The 15,756-nt window shown below is 41.1% G+C and overlaps 1 protein-coding gene and 1 long non-coding RNA gene across 2 annotated transcripts in view; one reads left to right on the plus strand and one right to left on the minus strand.

Annotated features, from left to right (window-relative positions):
* The window catches only part of jam3b (junctional adhesion molecule 3b), a 41,316-nt gene extending 28,598 nt beyond the window's left edge, over positions 1-12,718 (minus strand). The window contains exon 1 of the mRNA XM_037749569.1: positions 12,556-12,718. Coding sequence (XP_037605497.1) covers positions 12,556-12,604 — 49 coding nt within the window. The 5' untranslated portion in view covers positions 12,605-12,718. The remainder of the gene's footprint in view (positions 1-12,555) is intronic.
* LOC119476240 lies at positions 1,252-14,801 on the plus strand. Its single transcript, XR_005203976.1, has 3 exons — positions 1,252-1,426; positions 3,518-3,526; positions 14,738-14,801. It is a non-coding gene; the product is annotated as an uncharacterized LOC119476240 (long non-coding RNA).
* The last annotated feature ends 955 nt before the right edge of the window (positions 14,802-15,756 follow it).

Genomic DNA, 15,756 nt, shown 5'->3' on the forward strand with positions numbered 1-15,756 from the left:
GACAGTAAAGTCTGCTGGGACTGCGCGTCTAAGGGGGGTTAACTACAATGATCAGCGACAGAATGGAGCTTTACATACATTTGTTAAAATATATCTAACTGTATTAGCGACTTGAGTTTTTTTTCCATTTGTTTTGGCATCTTTCGTCACAGCGTGGATAGTTTTAAATTTGTGTTAAGTCCCATAATAAAGCTCTGTGATAATTATGGCTCAGTGAAGAATCTCCACGTTCCAGATGGGATTTTTTTTTTTAAAGGTTATCTTTTAAGCTCTGATAATGACCATTGTATAAATACATTCATCTGACTTTGAAAGGGGAGCAGTCTTAGAGTAGATAACATGGTCATTCTGGGAGTGACTCTGCTCTCTTACAGGATGTGTTGAGAAAGAGACAATTTAGTTTAATTACAATCTTAATGGCAAAAGATTCAGGAAATCCCTGAACACAGAAGGGCTGTGGAGTATTCACTGGCTCGTCCTCCTTCTGTGTAATTTCTTCCTCTCTGCTCTTGTTTTCCATCATTTAGGTCAATACAGAGTACAGTATTTAAAAATACATTTAAAACACAATGCTCCTCCAAGCGCTGCTGTTTTATTTAAAGATTATTTTTTTGCCTTTTATTGATAGTGACTTTGATAGTTATGAAAGGGGGAGAGAGAGAGAGAGAGAGAGAGGGGATGACATGCAGGAAAAGGGCCATAGATTGGATTCGAACCATGGGCCGCCACGGCAAAGACTCAACCTTGGTACATGGGGCGTATGCTCATAACGCTGGGTACACGCTACGCGAGAATCAAAACGATTTTGGGCCCGATTCTCCGGACAATCGTAGCAAAGCCCAGATTTTTTGATGGTTCCAAAGATTATCTTTCCAGATGTTCCTGTGGTGTGACGTATGTTAATAAGAGTGTTTTTTTTGCTTGGAAGTCCATCCTCGCCGCACCGATCTCAAATTGTAAATAAATAAATATATATTAACATGTTTAATATTTACGATGGGATATACTGTTGTGTGTGTGAAATATGTGAGCATGAAGTAGTAGTAAGATATTGAAATGGAGGACCGAGCGCCGGTCGTTGATCCCAACTTTAGTAGTGGCCAAACAACGGTATTAAAACTTCTGTGTACGTCACGTGATGCCCTTGGGTCCAAAAATACTTTTTCCATAGACTTCCATTGGGAAAGAGGCTCCTCAGATGTTTTCAGAAGCATCTTGTAGTGTACTATTTAGCTGTAAAATGAGGAAGTTTGTGACGGCAGCCATGTTGAGATCTGCTGAGGAAATACCAAGCACCGCCCACCAGCCGGAGCACAGCCAATAGGAACGCTCTCTCTCTCTGAAATGACCTGTGATTGGTCAAAGTGTCCCGTCAGGGGCTAGATGTTTTGAAAGCCTGAAAACAGAGCCATGAGGAGGAGCAGAAGTCTCTCAGAACACTTGAATTACAATATGCTGAACGGTTATTTTTGCCCAATGATGCCAAACATATTCTGCATACTGAAGCTTTAAGTGCTGCTGCTTGGTGGACTTGTTGACGTCAACAGTTCACTAAAGTCTCCATGAGGGTTTTGTAGCTAAAAGTATGGGTCAGTCACAACTTTCTACTAACATCTCTGATCAGCTTTGAGGCTTCAGTCTGGCCATTTTGAGTGACCTGTTACAACGATGACAAACGCCTGACAAACCACTGAGTCATGATGAAATCCACCCAAATTGCTTTCTCCTCCGTCCCCTCCATTGCTTTCTGTAACACAGAAAGTAAGCCGACCCACATGCAAAGCCCCCTCTATTGGAGCTCAGACAGGGGCCAGCAACCGTATTACAAACTCGTCGCCTATGTCTGGCATCCTGACAAATATCTGAGGCACTCACTTACCCCAAGTATGCCCTCACACACATGTGGCAACAGCGCTGTGTATGCTGAGCTTCTCCTCCCAACGTGATTCACGGCAATGCCTAAAAAGCACGCAGACGATCCGGGGCACTCGTGATCTTTTCTGACAGAATCAAGGAATTCCATTAATGCTCCTACGTATCAGACATTTCAGCTCTCTTTAAGTATTTATTCCTGTTTCATCCAGTAATACTTTGAACGAGCACAGTTCTTCACACGGCTGGCGTTTTTGGTGGACGCAGAGGAAGAACACTAGGTCAAAGGTCTTTGTGATCATCTTGTTGACAGAACTCTTTCACCATTTGACCTAAAAGCCATTGGTGTGAAAGATCAATACCGTTTGGATCAATGGATTACTCTCTACCAAGAGATATTTTGGCAAGCTCTAAAATAGCATAATAGTGTTATTAATTCCAGTTCAATCTCAACATATTTACCACTAAGTAGCCCAGAAGGGATAGCCTTCACACCATATGGTCAGATGGTCTGGTTACAATCTGCCAACTCTATCTGTCCAGTCAGCTGAATGCACTCCGTACTCCTGACAGTACTGGTGGGCTTTCTACCACAGCAGAGCCTCTGATCAGAGCTACAATACAGCTTTTGGAATTTGCTGTAAAAATCTCTTGCATGTCTGTCTCTTCTCATACTCACTACTAGTTTGATTTTGGGAGACTACGGGATGTTAAAGATCCCAGGTAAGAAATAGTCCATCAAACAGGCCTAAAGGCCCAGACACACCAACCCAACATCAGCCGACAGTAGGGTTGACCAATCACGCTTTGGTTGCATGCAGGTTAACAGTCCATGTTGAGAGCAAAAGGGGTGGAATGCATTGGCCGTCTGATGTTGATTTAGCTTTTTATTAGCTCGGCTAATTGGAAACAATTGGGTCGTAGATGTCGTCTCCCAACTCCAACTCCATTCTTAATTGCTAATCAGACTGTAAACAGCGATTGGAGCACTCAAGAGAAAGTATTGGAGCGGATATCCGTTATCAGGATCTACGCCAGAACCCCAGAAATAGACTAAATCACGCCAGATTGATAGCCAATGGTTTTGGAGATTGGAACCAGGTTAGCTGTGTCTTTATGTTTACAATATTTGTGCTAAGCTAAGCTAATCAGTTGCTGGCTGTAGCTTCATACGAACAGTAATGAGAGTGGTATCAATCTTCCCAAGCCAGAATAAGAATAAGTGAATTTCCCCTAGATGTTGAACTATTCCTTTAATGGAAGAAGTCGAAGACAATATATCTTTTGGGTCACGTAGGAAAGGCTTCCTGAGCTCTTAAGTGTAATGTCTTGTCACAAATAGTCAAAGCGACATTTGAATTCCATCAGGTTGGAAATACTCGAGTATCAAGCAGAGCAGGCTGAGGCAGCTAACTCATTCAAACCCAAATCTAATTTGTGATTCAATTTTCACAGTCAGCTGTCCTATATTATTTTAAGCTGAACTTGAGATAGTGTAAGGAACGTCTGCAGATGATGCTGATCTTTTACCTCACTGTACCTCAATAGTGAACATCTTACTGGACTGAGGCTACAAAGCCAATATAGGACCATTTTTATCACCATTATTACTCTTTGACATTGATTTCTAACCACTAAGAAAAAGGTTTAGTTTGTCCTTTTTTCAATTAGAAGGGTTACATTTTAGGTCTTGAATTGTCATCTCTAAGCTCAATGCTTGCTGAGTCAAAAAGGCCAAGCTTGCCAGCATGTAATAAATAATTTCCTCATATTTATTTTTAAGTTGAGAGCATCAAGGTCTAGGTCTCGCTCACGGACCAGGCTCCATCTATCATTTCTATGCTGTGCTGTTTCAAACCCATTTTGCCCTGCCTCCCCAGAAGATGCCAATAACTCACATGAAGTCCTCTATCTGACATTTAGTGTCTCTGGCTGGATTTACCACAAACCGTCAGCACGGCCTCCGTCACATGCAGCGGTGCTACAGACAACTAAGTCCCCAGTTCACCCGTCCGGGAGGGTTAGAAGCCACGATGCTGCGTGTATTGTGGAGGAAACATGCAGCCACTTTACAGCATCATTTAGTTTATCTGCGAGGTCGTCAGCTGTGTGTCTGCCCGGCGTAATGTTAGCGAGCGTCCGACAGACCTGTTTGGTTTGTGCTAGGTTTACGGCTGTATAGCATTGCTGGTGGCTTCGTGCTCGCCGTTGTCACACACATAAAGTCCATCAGCGCAAAGCAACGTTAGCGAGTGTTCGACAGACCACGGTTAAACGGTTAATTATTAAAATCCCTAGTTGCATGTTTTTTTATTTTTTTATTTTGATAGTCACATGTCTGACAGGTGCATCAACATGCCCTATACCTCCACAGTAGCAGATTGCAGGCTGACATGAACCTGGAGGGCTGGAAACCCCTAATTACAGGCTACCAGATGTAAGAAAAGGAAATGAGCTTCAAGCAGCACAACTGCTCCTGATTAACAGGGAGAGTTCTTGAACTAGCTGGTGGCAAACCAACGTTATTTGCAGCATCGCTATCGATCACATGTTACAGCTCCTCAGATGAGATCTCTACACGCTCTGTTATCACTCTAAAATAAACCATGAAGTGAAAACTTTTGAAATTGTAATCCAAAAACCACCCTATAATCTTGTTCCAAGGCAATGACGCAGAGCAGAGCAGGAAACTCCCCAAAAATCTGCACTCCACAACAGCCAAAAGTCGTTTTTCTTCAGCTCTGTCGACCTGTGCTGAGAGGCTGTACGGTAGGTGGAGAGCCGGGGTCTTGTCTCCAAGGTAACAACATCTACACAGTTTGTGATCACCCCCAAAGCTCCCCCCGTTATCTTCTTATTATCGTGGCCATGAAATTCCTTTTCACTGGTTCTTCAGTATAATCCAGACAATAAGATTTACAAAAAAACAGGGATTTAAAGACTCCAGATCTAATTTCTGACAAACAGGTCAAGAGGATTGTTCTTCTCGCCAAGAAATGTCTTTAAAGTCGTTTTTTAATCCTCAATATCCTACCCATTTTATTTCTTTTCATTGCTGAAATTCTGTCAGAAAGGAAAGTTAAAAGCCTGTCTGTTGTTTCAGAATGCTTTTAGCCAGACACAGGCTACCTTTAGAGTTTAATATTTTAGTTTGATATTAGGGCTCACCTTTAAAATCCCTATGTGGCCTGACATCATCGGGCTGAGCCCTAGTGGTATTTTATTTCCATGTTATTATCATTTACATATAAATAAAAAGTTTCCTGGAACTGCAGAATAAAAAGCATAAAGTTGTTTGAGATATTGCTAAGCTTCTGTATCTGACTTTTTGCCCATAATCATTCCAACAGTAGATGTTTTTAATGATCAAACACCTGAGGTTGTCAGATGACTCTGCCTTGTGGCTATTTTTAGACAGTAATTGCCCTTTTGTTACAGCCTGGTAAACAAAAGATGAATCCAGAGCGATTATCTGGTTATGACTCTCAGCGGGAGCGCAGCCTCCAGCTTTTTCCTTTCAGAGCGACAGTGGCTCAGCCACATGTAGTTCATTGCCTCCGCCATGTCATTAATGAAACCCCTAATATTTCACTAAGCTGACAGCATCCCAATGTTTGATCGATGGCGGTCTCTTTTGACCTATTGACGTACTCGGTCGGTATCCAGCGAACACACCGAGCGAGAGAACTGCTGCGGCACTTCCTCCCTGCGGGGACCATGTGACCACAGATAGAGATCATCAAACAGGAAACCCCTCTTGTGCTGCCCTAAGCTCAGGCAGCCAGTACGGAGGAGATTATCCTGTTGATCTGGAGTAGCCTAAACATTGAACGGAATGATGTCTCCTCAAAAACAAACAACTACTTAGGTCTTCTTTTCAGGAAGAGCAATCACTCCCAAAAGCTCATTACGACTAAACAGGACGACAATTAGGGATGCTGATTCTGAATCTTTTTTCTAACCGATAACCGACCCTCGTTGACCGATTATTAACCGTTAACAGACAAGAGTGGTGATGTAGTTTGAGTGCTAACAAGCCGCCCAGCTGCGACCAAAAGCCGATGCACAAACAGGTTAAATCTAGGGATGTGTATTCAAAGCAAAAATACTATTAGAAAATCACTGGGAATTAGTCGATTATTATTTGAATAATTGCCGTGCGCCTCCTTCGGAGGGAGCACGGGGGTTTGTGCAAGCGGCACACACACACACAAACACACAGAAAAGAACCGAACTGAACGCGCCAACACGTTTTACCGGTAGTAACGTTACTACCAGGCAGCGCCTGCAACGGTTAATACAAGGGAAATATATCTTTTTTAAGATGGGAATAGTTGCATAAACTATTTTTTTTTTTTTATAATTTAACGACTTCAAAAAATCGAAAATCATGACCCATCCCTAGTTAAATCCATAATTTATCACCAGCGGCAGCATATAAGCACAAGAGACAACTCCCCAGTTCACCAGACTGGGAGAGTTACTGTATCAGCCATGACACTGCGTGTATTGTCGTTAGCGAGTGTCCGACAGACCGTGTGAGTGTGTGGCGGCGGTGTGGTGGGGTTATCCGTGGCGTTATAGCTGTGGACGTAGCAGTAGCAGTGTGTATACAGTTTATTTGTCGGTGAATAAATGCTACAACTCCTCAGATCCAAAGCCAAGCTCCTGTATCCTGCAACACCGGCTCAGACTCTCGTTTAACCGATAGCATTAATCGGTTAAAATTCTTAATGTTGATTAATTATTAACATGCCTAATGACAATTAACTTCTTCTTCTCATGAATCCCTGTCTTATCAGTTCATCGGCAAAACCTCCAACATTCCTATTCCACACTGAGACCTTTATAATATCTTCATGTGGAGCTTTTGGCCAGTATGTCCTGCCCGGAGGCCGGTTCTAGTTTATGACCAATGGTTCTTTCACATGGTAGTCTTATTGACATTTGAGGCACGCACATGCCATCGCCATTTCTGGAACGTGTTTGCCTTTCAACCTCGGCATTTGCTGTAGCTCACTGCGAGGTGAAAAACAAAATGATAAAAAACAGGACAGGGCGGTGTGCTGAATCCTTCTCTGTGTCAACTTAAATCGGATTCCTGTCTCAGGAGACGTATCGTCACACCCAGCTTGTTTTCTGAACGCCTTCAACTAGCAACACTGCTGAGCTTTCTTCAAAACCACCCCACCCCCTTTCTGCTCTGACCTCCGCCAACTCATCAACAGGGGTCCCTTTTATCTCTAAGGAAAACAGGTGGTTATGATTGTTAGTCAGCGCACATATGATGAGAAGGTTTCTCCCTCCATGTGTTTTCTATTTGGAATGCTGCATTTGCTAACTCAGGTTTGGGAGGGACGACGCAGATATTTCTGGTTGCGCCTGCAACGCTGCTCAAAACACCACCACCCACTCCTGCTCAGCTGTTTCAGGTCATTCCACAGTAAGGGCCATGTGCCACATTGACTTTATCCCGTGGAGGGACTGTCGTCCACATGACTGACAACAGTGATTTAAAAAATATATTACAAAAGGGTGTGATTCTGTGACAGCAATTACACAACTCGCAGTTAGAAAAATAAGCACAAACAAGCCCATGGTGACTGCACAGATTCTTCCTGCTGTTGCATCTGAGCTGAGAGACCAAAATGACAACTATGATAAATGTGTTATGCCACTATCACCTCTCACTCAGGGGTGTCTGGAGAGAACAAACAAATGCTCGGCAACGAGGGACTGCTTTCCGTCTGTCTGTCCCTGTTTTACTCTGCCATTTACTGTCTCTGCAGTAAAATGTCAGACTGTATGTGACTTGCCCGCGGGGGCCGTACATGCCATTCAGAGAGTGCTCCAAACATTTGCTCACAAGCTTTGGGTTGGGTAGGGAAACATCTGACAACATGCACCTCCTCGGGGGAGCCGCTATCCGCCTTCTTCTCGGGGCGCACCGACTCCTGCCATGCCAAGCGGCTATGCCACACATGCAAAACAATGAGAGAGGTGCCGACACCGAGCTCTAATATAGACAAATGTTCAAGAGTGTGCTGAATAACGTCACCCGATAAGCACCCCGGTTATGTGTGGGTTAGCGGATATTCAAAGCTCTCTAAGTGATGCAATGACTTATCAGCAGAGCAACACAGGGGAGGCTCAACAACAACCCAGCGGACAGCTTTCTCCCCTTATCTTATCCATTCAGATAAAAGGAGGCTCCAGCTGGATCAGGCCGACAGCCATGACTGAAAACAGAGATAATGTCAAGTCATAAAAAATGTCAATTGTCCAGGAAGATAAATCGATTTCAACACTTCGAGCCTGAAACAATATTAGCATTCTTTAAGTCTGTGACCATGTTATCACTATTATAAGGTAACGTTTTCTGTTGTTGATCCACATCATAGCGTCTGACATGTACAGATGTCCACAGGTGTTTCTTAGAAGAGAACAGTGATCTCAAAGTTTATATTTGCTCTGTACTAATCCAATCTGAGCATCTTCCAAGCTCCCATATATCTTGGCTCTGCTCTTGGCAGGATGGGTTTCTGGCAGATGTCCTCTTAAAGTGCGTAGCGTACTGCTTTCCTTGGAATATTTTATCTAAGTGAACTGGCTCAGGTGAAGCCAACAATGGAAAATGTCAGTTGCATTCCATTAGATCGTATTGAAAGTCTGCTGTACTTAAAATAACAATGGCCCTCATCTTTCATTCTGCTGACAGATGACTGGGCTGATATGTGCAGTCTATGTTCAGTCGGGTCGGGTTTAGCCTTCGCTCGGAGTGGGCTGGGGTTTGCGTGGCCATTAAGATGATAGCTACCAAAGAATGTCATGAATTTAAAATAACAAGCACATCTCACGACACAGAAGTGTCAACAAGAAGCGAAGCAAACGACACGCACTCCTTCTTCTGAAATCACTTTGTGAAACATCAAAAACTGAGCAGAGATTTTCTAAAATACAAATTCTAATTACAGTCAGTGTAGAGCTGGGCAATTAATCCATTTCTTTTAATTAATTAAAATTAATGGTTTAGGACTTGAGCTCCAGTAGTTCACAGTAAACATGCAGGTTCTCTTCAGACACAAGTAAAATATAAACATTCCCAAAAAAGGCACACGTCTCCTCAGCAATCTCGAACAAAACACTGTCCTCTGTAATGTTTGTTTGAAGTCTGTGGCGACTAAAAGCAGCAGCACGACTTTAATTTATTCCAGCGTCTCAAACAGAGGCATGCAGGCGAGCGGGAGAAGTGTGTGTGGCACTGCCGGTTGCCTGAAGACTGTAAAAACACCTGCTGAAAAACAGGTAACGTTAGCGGAATCATTTTCTCATCGTATCTCATATGAGATGATTTTTTATTATGTGAATTTTGATGGAAGTTAATAATTCCTTTGTCTTTTTAGGCCTATTTCGTTTTAAAGAACAATTAAAATCTAAAATCAGATATGACGTGAAAAAAATGTGATATTGTATTTTTAGGCCGTATCGCCCAGCCCTTAGTCAGCGCCTATTAGTATCAGCACCAAGTAGTAATTCATAACACGGCTTGTGGCCAGCTTTAGTTTAGCCAGATTTGTCCTCTTTCTAAAGACAGTGGCAACGCTGGCTGGGAGCCGGTCGGCCACATGGCTAAGCCTGTCCAGGCCTGACCCCCGCACCCCATTCCCCAACCCCCCACCCAACCCCTTCTGAAAATGTCAGTTGTGCTGCTGCCATGCCATGTCACAGATTCACTCAGGGGAACATCATTAAGAGGACTGAATTTGAAATATATCACAGCCTGGAGGTGTTATGGAGAGAGAGACAGCATTGATAGTATACAGCAACAGATTTCTAACAAACTCCGCCGCTATTCTCCTAATTAAAGCAAAGAGAATAAGCCACACGTGAGAGATCACAGGAAGGTTCTTATGTCTGTACTTCTGTTTGATCCTCTCACACCTCGCTTCATCTACGTCCAAGTGGAAGCCAGAAGAAAATCAACACATTTCAGGAGAAAATCATTACCGAAGCAGAGTAATCATTATTAAATCAAAACAAAATATATTCTTATATGTCAAACAAGCATAAAATAAAATAATAAATAAAAACATAATTTAAATAATGACAAATACAAAATAAAATAAAATAATAATAATAAAAAAGATATAAATAAATAAATAAAAAATTTAAATAATTAAAAAAAAGACAACCACCACAAGAAAGCCAGACTAGAGAGATAAAGATACAATCAGTCTATAGTCTTACGCTCCGTGTAACATCCACACATAAGCCTCGGTTTTATAACAGCAATAACATTGTAAGTGGTACAATCACTGAGCATGGGATCATTGCACATTTAGAGTGTTTCCTACATTAATTAAGGTAATTTTTAGGCCACTTAACAGACTTTTCCGTGTCCCACATTTCCCACATTAGAAAATCAGGATTTGTTTGAGATATGTCTACCATTTCTTTTATGAGTGTGATATCTAAATTTTTATTTTTTCTTGGTTTGTTTAGGACACATGCTGGGGATTTGGGTAACTTTTTAGCCCACTTTTACTCCACTACATCTCAGATGGAAATGTTGTACTTTTTACTTCAATTATTTATTTATTTGACAATATTAGTTACTGGCTATGTGCAGATTCAGATACTTAAAGGTCCCATATTGTAAAAAGTGAGATATTCATGTTTTTTTTTTTTTATTATAAAGCGGGTCTACGTAGGTGCTATATAAATACTGTGAAAGTATCGAAAAGCTCAATCCATGAAGAAAAAACACACAGCTCGTATTCAAAAACTCTGCATTTGAAACAAGCCGTTAGGATTTCTTTACATTTGCGATGTCACAAATGTACAATATAAATATATATATAAAGACCATAACACAGTTTTTTAAACGTAAACATTCTAAATGTGTCCCAGTTTATTTCCGGTTGCAGTGTATGTACTGTATGTGAATGACATCATCTGACTGGAAGTAAACATGGAACCCCAAGCTATTTCCTAGCAACGCAATTCCGTTGCAAATTCAATATACCAGTATTTACCCTCTCTCTGAAACGCTCCGTTTTAGTACACTTCAACGGAATTGCAACGGAATTGGAACGGAATTGCGTTGCTAGGTAACGGTTTGGGTCCATGCTTACTTCCTGTCAGCTGATGTTATTCACATACACTGCAACAGGAAATTATCTTTGAGACACATTTAGAATGTTTACGTTTAAAACCGTGTAATGGTCTAAATATTGTATATTTGTGACGTCACAAATGTACAGAAATCCTGACGGCTTGTTTCAAATGCAGAGTTTCTGAATACGGACTGTGTGTATTTCTTCATGGATTGAGCTTTTCGATACTTTCACAGTATTTATATAGCACCTCTATGTAGACCTGCTTTATAATAAAAAAGACATCAAAATCTCACTTTTTACAACATGGGACCTTTAAGTATCTGAATCTGCACATAGCTAGTAACTAATATTGTCAAATAAATAAATAATTGAAGTAAAAAGTACAACATTTCCCTCTGAGATGTAGTGGAGTAAAAGCGGGCTATAATTATATTATATATTCTCCTTATATTGAACGTTTTGACAGTTTAACAGTATTTATATAGCACTTAAACCTGTTTTATAATATAAAATACATGAAAATCTCACTTTTTACAATATGGGACCTTTAAGCCTATAGAGTAGTTAAAATGAGCACCTTTACCAGCCGCAACATTGAAGTGATGAACACATTAATTATAATAATATATAATATTGCGCAATGGGCCATTCTGCATAATAAGTACTTTTACTTTTGGTACTTAAAGTGATCAGAGAGTGTTAAAATGAAGTGTTGGGGTGTTACAGGTGTGCATTGAAGGCTTCCAGCTATACAGGACTGGTGGACAGACTTAGTGGGCTATGTGGGGTCGGTAAAGGCTGGGAGACTGAAACCAGCTGAGGTCTGGAGCTGGTCTGAGAGGAGGAGGAGGAGGAGGAGGAGGAGGCGGAGGACTCACTGGCTGCCTGGCTCCTCCCGCGGACAGCCTGCTTTATTCCACCGCAGGAAAATCCGTTATCTCGCATCACTACTTCCTACATCTCTCTCCATAAACCCCCTTCCTCCTCCTCCACAATAAATAGTTAACCGCAAACTGCCTTAATTCATATTTTATCCAACAAAGTCTCCAAAACTTGGTTGGAAGAGGTTGGAAACTTTTTTTCTTTCTCCAGAAAGAAGAACCAGCTGATGTCACTCAGTTTAGTCCTGCTAACATGCTAACATGTGGTGCTGCATCCAGAAACACTTTGTGATGTTAAACACTAGTCCGGGTTAAACTGAGAGCGACACCATAATGAATGGATTTGACGCAAAACAAAAGATGCGCGTAAAAGACGCACCAGTATATTTATGTTTATTGTCATGTTGACACCAGCAGGCGAAGTTTTTTATATCAAAAATGGCGACTATTTTTTTTTTTTTTCTAATTTCATTAAGAGAATTAATAACTATATTTAGTCCACTTCACGGACCGGTTCTCTCAGTCGTGTGTTTAAGGTTACCAGGTTACTTCTGAGTCTATTTCTGACGCGCTCGAGGTTCAAATCTCCACAAAACACCCAGCACAAAGAAGAGAGCAGCTATGTGACGACCACAGGGGGAAAAGAGAGAAATAGCAGCAGGTTGAGGTGTTTTTGTACTTACAGTGAGTTGAGAAGAGAGTCAGGAGGCAAACCAGACGTGTTTTCGCCATCTTGGAGTCGATGCAATGCTGTGACTGGCTCGTACATGCGCAAAGTATAGCTTAAAGAGCTTTGGTGTGGATGGAGAGAGGGGAGAGAGACATAGAGGAGGAGTGGGAGGGGAGGAGAGAGAGGGGGAGAGAGAGAGAGAGAGAGGGAGGGAGGTATTATATTAGGTTTCCATGGCTACCCAAAGCATCAGTCACACTGGAAGAATTTATAGTTGACACAGAGTGGGAGGTTTTTACTACTGTGGCCTTATACTGGAGGTAGGAGGCAGCTTTATGTGTTGTTGTTGAGATGAGCAGCAAAGCATATTTAAAGGAGCACATTCACACTTATTAAAATTAAAGGAAGGAAAAGAGAAAATATAAAATATCACATTTATATTGTAGTGAAAAACCATTAAAAGCTATAATAGTTCCACTGTTGAATAACACATTGTTAAGCTCCTAAACCAGGGGTCTGCAACCTGTGGCTCAGGAGCCAAATGCAGCTCTTTCGCTCCTCTCCAGTGGCGCCTTGTGGATTTTAAAAAAGAAATTGTGGAAATGAATAACTGTTTTTTTTGTTTACATTTTAAATTTTATTTGTAGGTCTATGGTACGACGGTACCATAGACCTACAATAGACCAAGACCAAGTATTAGGGCCACATTGAGTAAAAAGGAGTAATATTATGAGAATAAAGTCAATATTATAAAGTAGTAATTTTACGTGTTATTTCTTATTTTCTCGTAAAGTTATGACTTTTTTTCTCGTAATATTCTGACTTTATTCTGTAAATCTCAGATGTTTTTTCCCTCAATGTGGCCCTAATACTCCGTAGTACATTGTCTCTTTGGCCCTCACTGCATTAGACTTATATACTATATACTTAGACTATAAACTGTGTTACCTTCATCACAATGCTCAAATGTTTTGCGGCTCCAGACAGATTTATAATCATTGTTTTTGCCTTAAATGTCTCTTTTGATAGTAAAGCTTGCTGACCCCTGTCCTAAATAATAATTGCAGGAATGGTTTGAGGTTCTTGCACAGTAAATGAACATTAAAGCGGCAGGAGTATAGGTGAGATTGGAGCAAATATGATTAAAAAATTGTATAAAATGGTCACTATATCCTGACTATGACGGAGTATCAGGGCCACAATGAGGTATAAAAACCAAATCGGAGATTTCAAGAATGAAGTCATAATATTACAAGAATAAAGTCACCAGTTTACGAGAAAAAGGTCATAATATTATGAGAATAAAGTCATCAGTGTATGAGAATAAAGTCATAATATTTTAAAGTTGTGATTGTACGTGTTATTTTATGGGGAAATAGTGTGAAAATGAGGATCATGGAGCATCTTGTGAAGTTGTACTTTAGTTTAGGTTTCACAAATAACAAAATACTTCCTCTTTTGCCTCATCAGAGCCACATTATCATCAGTATCAGGACCTTGAAAAGATGTGCAAGAAACTGCGTTTATCCCGAATAAAGAAGCACACGGAGCTGATGGGGAAACTGACTCCTCTGTGGAGGAGGAAACTACTTTTTTCCCACGTAAAGTTATGACTTTATTCTCATTAAATTACGACTTTTTTCTTGTAATATTCTGACTTTATTCTTGAAATCTCAGATTTTGTTTTCCTCAATGTGGCCCTAACTCCGTCGTACCTGAAAGTAGTGCATGAGACAGGTAATCTGAAAAAAATGTCATGCGCCTCTGTGTCCTCCGGTGCTCCTAATGGCATCTGCAAGATTTCACAGACCGGAGGAAAACAACCAGTCAGAGCTGATCTGGAGTCTGCCGTCTCTGAGCAGCTGTCAATCACTCACCAACTCTTATCAAACAGTCAAACTAGGCAGCGCTGATGAAATATGAATCAATATTCTGTTACTGTAATGCCTATTTCTCTCCTCAAATGTTTTCAGAATCATCTTGTAGTGTACTGTTTAGCTGTGAAATGAGAAAGTTTATGACCCGGCAGCCATGTTGAGATCAAGTTGAGGAAATACCAAGCACCGCCCACCAGCCGGAGCACAGCCAATAGGAACGCTCTCTCTCTCTGAAATGACCTGTGATTGGTCAAAGTCGTCCGTCACGGGCTAGATTTTTTTAAAGCCTGGAAACGGAGCCATGAGGAGGTGCAGAAGTCTCTCAGAACACTTGAATTACAATATGCTGAAAGGTTATTATGGAATTATTTCCCCAATGATGCCAAAAAAGATTTTCTTCTTACTGAAGCTTTAATCTGTAATTTTACCTCTTGTCATGCATGTTATTTTGTTATGTTGTTAGGCCATTTGAACGTCCAGAAATATACATTATGTTAAAAGTTGAGCCTGTCGCCAGGGGTGAATTAATGCACAGCCTAGGGGCAGATTATTTTTAATTATTTAAATGTACTTCAGAGGAAAAAAGAACAATCTTGACCCCTATTGGCTCCTTAAGAAACATTTAAATAAAAATTAAGCAGCTGATTCGTCACTGCTACTGGACAGAATAGCGGCAATATGTTAGAAAGAAAAATATGAAAGAACATTGTGACCAAGGTCTACTAAAGAAAATAAAAAGTGGTAATATTCCTAGCACTATTTTACACATGGCATGATGAGAAGGGGCCCGTGACCACCTTAATCCGCCACTGTCACTACTGCGTCCAACTGCATACGGCCGGCTTTCAATAAAATATTCACTCACCGTTTTTTTCCTGACTGTAAATATTAGCCCTGTCAGAGACCGTAGGCCTGCTCATATGTCGGAAGCCATGTGACAGGGCAGCGCTACAGCCATGTCAGCCCAGAGCACTCTTACCCCTTTCACATGAATCCTGTATTTTTGTCATATTGTGTGCTCTGCAGGCCTCCGGTTCCAGTTTCAACCTCTCCAAACTGTTCCACCAACAGGCAAATACAAGGTTCTATATCTGCATCTGTGTTGTGCAGAAATATAATCCATGACAGTTGGACATGATCAGTACTGTAGGTGTGCTGGGATGAGACTGAGATGATCGCAATACTGTATAATACTCGCAATGTACTGCATACATCATTAACGTGATAATAAAGTCTAAATATAGAGCTATGTCTAATTATGCTAGCATGTGTATGAATTGTGTTACATAACACATGTAAATCAGCAATATGAATCAGGTGTAGTTATTTTAACCACG

The sequence above is a fragment of the Sebastes umbrosus genome, chromosome 17, assembly GCF_015220745.1.
Source record: "Sebastes umbrosus isolate fSebUmb1 chromosome 17, fSebUmb1.pri, whole genome shotgun sequence".
Lineage (NCBI taxonomy): Eukaryota > Metazoa > Chordata > Actinopteri > Perciformes > Sebastidae > Sebastes > Sebastes umbrosus.